This window comes from Cajanus cajan, chromosome 9 (genome assembly GCF_000230855.2).
Source record: "Cajanus cajan strain Asha chromosome 9, NIPB_CcT2T_4, whole genome shotgun sequence".
NCBI lineage: Eukaryota > Viridiplantae > Streptophyta > Magnoliopsida > Fabales > Fabaceae > Cajanus > Cajanus cajan.
Window position 1 is genome coordinate 10,390,165 of NC_138525.1, and position 4,815 is coordinate 10,394,979.

General features: G+C 47.6%; 1 protein-coding gene across 1 annotated transcript; it reads left to right on the forward strand.

Moving 5' to 3' along the window:
- The first annotated feature begins 234 nt into the window (after positions 1 to 234).
- LOC109794002 (2-methylpropanoate--CoA ligase CCL4) lies at positions 235 to 2,064 on the forward strand. Its single transcript, XM_020353477.3, has one exon. The coding sequence runs from the start codon at positions 332 to 334 to the stop codon at positions 1,961 to 1,963; it is 1,632 nt and encodes a 543-aa protein (XP_020209066.2). The 5' UTR covers positions 235 to 331; the 3' UTR covers positions 1,964 to 2,064.
- Positions 2,065 to 4,815: the final 2,751 nt, after the last annotated feature.

Consider the following 4,815-nt stretch of genomic DNA (forward strand, 5'->3'; position numbering starts at 1 on the left):
ATGTAATCATTGTTGAAATTTTGGTGAATGAAATTCCAAACCTCACCGTTCGTTCTTAATGCATGCGCATGCGCATGCACTCACCTACCTCTCTTTTCCTATTCCTCCTTTTATGCACCTGCCACTCACAACACACTATCTTCCGTTCAAATGTTTTAACAATATATTAATTATCACAATTAAATCATAAATTCATATGCAATAAAAATGGTATCTATATATACCTTAATGATTTAATTACAAGGTTAACAGAAAGGAATCTTAATTCTTTATATAATGCGTTTCCCCACTTCTCCTTGTGTCTTGGTTCAGAGAATCTTTGTAGTGCGTAATGGAACAGCTCAAGCCAAGCGCCGCAAACTCTTCCCCTCTCACCCCACTCGGTTTCTTGGACAGAGCAGCCACCGTCTACGGCGACACTCCTTCAATCATCTACAATCAAACCACCTTCACCTGGTCCCACACGCGCCGCCGCTGCCTCCAGCTTGCCTCCGCCCTCTCCTCCCTCGGCATCCGCCGCGGCAACGTCGTCTCCGTCGTCGCCCCCAACATCCCCGCCATGTACGAGCTCCACTTCGCCGTCCCCTTCGCCGGCGCCGTCCTCAACAACATCAACACCCGCCTCGACGCCCGCACCGTCTCCGTCATCTTCCGTCACGCGAGTTCCACCCTAGTCTTCGTGGACTGCGCCTCACGCGATCTGGTCCTCCAAGCCCTATCCCTCTTCCCTGAAAACAGTCAACGCCCAATCCTCATTCTCATCACCGACGACACAGTGGAGAAAACCTCACCCAGCGTTGATTTCATGGACACGTACGAGGGCCTCGTCAGCAAGGGCGATCCAAGCTTCGAGTGGGCCCGGCCCAACAATGAGTTGGACCCCATTACGCTTAACTACACTTCCGGAACGACGTCGTCTCCGAAAGGCGTTGTTCACTGCCACAGAGGAGCCTTCATCGTGACACTCGATACCCTCATTGACTGGGCGTTGCCCAAGAATCCAATTTATCTCTGGACGCTTCCCATGTTCCACGCTAACGGCTGGACCTTCCCGTGGGGGATTGCGGCCGTAGGAGGCACCAATATATGTGTCCGCAAGTTCAATGCCAATATTATTTACTCCCTCATAAAACGCCATCACGTGACTCACATGTGCGGCGCTCCCGTCGTGCTTAACATGCTAACCAACTCCCCCGACAAAGAAGCGTTGGAGAAACCGGTTCACATATTCACCTCCGGAGCGCCACCGCCTGAGGCGGTGCTCTTTCGGACGGAGGCGCTGGGCTTCGTGGTGAGCCACGGCTACGGTTTGACGGAAACCGGGGGGCTGGTGGTGACGTGCGCGTGGAAGGAGACGTGGGACCGGTTGCCGGCGTCGGAGAGGGCGCGGCTGAAGTCGCGGCAGGGGGTGAGAACGGTGGGGATGGCGGAGGTGGAGGTGGTGGGTCCCACGGGGGAGAGCGTGAAGCGCGACGGGGTTAGCTCAGGGGAGATTGTGATGAAAGGAGCGTGTGTGATGTTAGGGTACTTTAAAGACCCCGAGGGTACGGCGAGTTGTTTGAAGAACGGTTGGTTCTACACCGGGGATGTAGGGGTCGTGCATGAAGATGGGTACGTGGAAATTAAGGATAGGTCAAAGGATGTTATCATTAGTGGCGGTGAAAACGTGAGTAGTGTTGAGCTGGAGTCGGTGTTGTATAATCACCCGGCGGTGCATGAGGCGGCGGTGGTGGCGAGAGCGGATGAGTATTGGGGAGAGACGCCGTGTGCGTTTGTGAGCTTGAAAGCATGTGTGAAGGAGAAACCCACTGAGAAAGACATAATTCAATTTTGTAGGGAGAACATGCCACATTTTATGATTCCAAAAACGGTCGTTTTCAAAGATGAACTTCCCAAAACGTCTACGGGAAAGATTCAGAAGTTTGTCCTCAGACAAATTGCCAAGGACATGGGACCCCTATGATAATATTGAGGAAAATCAGATGTTCATCAACTTCAGACTCATAATGTAACCCTTCAACTTTCATGGAATAAAATCTTCAAACCATTTAAGTTTATGGGCTATTTTAGTATCCTTAGTCACAACCTAATATAGTCATCGGGTTCACATGAATATTGTGTCCACAAGCTTTTGAACAAAATAGTGAGGTACATCAAACGTTTATGATGCATGAATAGCTTGGGGTGTTGTTCGTAAAGTAAAGTAGCAAATTGAGAGTTGTGACTTGTGTGGTCGAAAGTTGATGAACAATTCTAGAATTAATGTCGGTGGACAACTCTCATTGACCTAGACGGAAGGAGAGTGACACTTAAAATAGTTGGTGGAGTTTTGGGTTTGAATATTTGTGCTTGAGCCGGGCGATGCAATGTAGTGAGTTAGCAACATTATCCATGTTTTACCGATAATTTTTTTAGGGTTTTTATCCTTAAGTACTATTGTAATGGTGCAATTTTGATCCTAAAATTTTAATTAGGTAATTTTAGTATTTAAAAGATTATAATTATATCATTTTGGTCTTTCAATTTTTAATTAAATAATTTTAGTTCCTCAAATATTATTATATAATTTTAGTCTCTCTCATTAAAAATTTAATGATTTTAATATATATATATATATATATATATATATATATATATATTAATATACTTTAAAAAAATATAAGTATATTAATTAGAAATATACATATCTTATCTAATATATTTATATTTTTGTATCTAGCCGTGGCAGAAAGTGCCATCAACGCGGTCATCATACAAGAACACCACAAAGTGCAAACACCGGTCTATTTCATCAGTCGAGTCCTTCAAGACACAGAGAAGCGATACCAAATGATCGAGAACCTCGCACTGGCTCTCGTCACCGCAGCTCGGTGCCTCCGAGCTCACTTTCAAAGTCATCAGGTGGTCGTCAAAACCGACTACCCGATCAAGCAAATCCTGAGAAAGTCGGAGCTCGTAGGACGAATGATAGCATGGTCAGTGGAGTTATCCGAATTCTACATCAAATACGAAAGCCGAGGCCCCCTGAAAGCTCAATGCCTAGCAGACTTCGTGGCTAAACTCACCCCAACCTCAGCAGTGGAACAATAGGTATGGACCTTACATGTTGACGGATCTTCCAACTCCAAAGGTGGTGGTGTAGGTATCATTCTTGAAGGACCAAACAACGTTACAATAGAACAGTCCCTCAAGTTCGGCTTTAAAGTCACCAATAATCAGGCGGAGTATGAAGCACTTCTGGCAGGACTAAGGTTGGCTCGCGACCTCGGAGTATAAAGAGTAAGTTGCAACAGCGACTCGAAACTCATGGTGGAGCAGCTCAGCGGGGCGTACCAAACCAAGGACACCCTCCTACAGAGGTACTTCCACGTGGCATCCCAGAAGATCTCGTCCTTCGACGAGTTCACCATACATCATGTACCCCGAGAGAAAAATGCCAGAGCCGACCTCCTATATCGAAGCTCGCCAGTACTAAATGCCCTGGGCAACATCGAACCATCATCCAAGAGACTCTGAATTCACCCAGCTTAGACGACAAGGTCGTCAACACCAGTGACAGTGAGGACCAAGGATGGATGACAAGTATTTGGAACTACCTAAAGGAGGGAATTCTACCCGAGGATAAAGATGAAGCTCGAAAGATGAGGGTAAGATCAGTTAAGTTCGTCATCGTCGGAGACGAACTGTTCAAACGCGACATCTCCACTCCATTGCTAAAATGCTTAACAAGGCCTCAAGCCGCTTATGTTATCGAGGAGATCCATCGAGGGATATGTGGTATGCATTCCGAAGCACGCCGGATGGCGACCAGAGTACTCCAAGCTGGATATTACTGGCCCACATTGAAGTCGGACTGCCAAGCCTACGTACAAAGATGCAAGGAATGCCAACAATTTGGCAATGCACATCGACAACCACCCGAAACCCTCCACCAGATGATGTCGTCATGGTCTTTTGCCCAGTGGGGAATGGACATCCTCGGGCCATTTCCCCCCGCGAAGGGTCAGCTCAAATTCCTCATAGTGGCAATCGACTACTTCACCAAGTGGATCGAGGCATGCTCACTCTCCAAGATCACCGCCGAGAACGTACAGAAATTTACTTGGAAGAGCATCGTATGCAGGTTTGGCATTCCACATTCTCTTGTTACCGATAACGGCAAGCAGTTCATCGCACAGAGCTTCGAGGACTTCCTCCGTTAGCTCGGCATCAAACACCTCCCGACCTCGATGTAGCATCCCCAAACCAACGGCCAAGCCGAAGCTGCAAACAAAGTAATACTCCGTGAACTCAAGAAGCGGCTAGGAAGTGCCAAGGGACAATGGGCTGATGAGCTCCCTAGCATCCTCTAGGCGTACCACTGTACCCCCCAGTCAACAACACAGGAAATACCTTACAGGTTGACCTTCGGAGCCGATGCCATGATCCTAGTGGAGGTTGGCGAGACGTCTCATCGGCGACATGCTTTTGACAATAAGCAAAACGCTCAAGAAGCGGCGATCAACCTCAACCTGATTGACGAGCTCAGAGAGGAAGCTTGGATCCATGAAGAAGCCTGCAAACTTCGAGCTTCCAAAAGATATAACACGCGAGTTCGACCTCGCTCTTTCCGGGTCGGCGACTACTAGGCGAAGCACAAAGAGACTCATTAGAAGGGAAACTTGCACCCAACTGGGATGGCCCATTTCAAGTCGTAGAAGACTTAGAAAATGGAGCATACCGACTAGAAGAGCTCAGCGGCAAAGCCATCCCGCGAACTTAGAATGCCACGCATCTCAAGTTCTATTTCAGTTGAAATTGTACGAATGAGTTGTG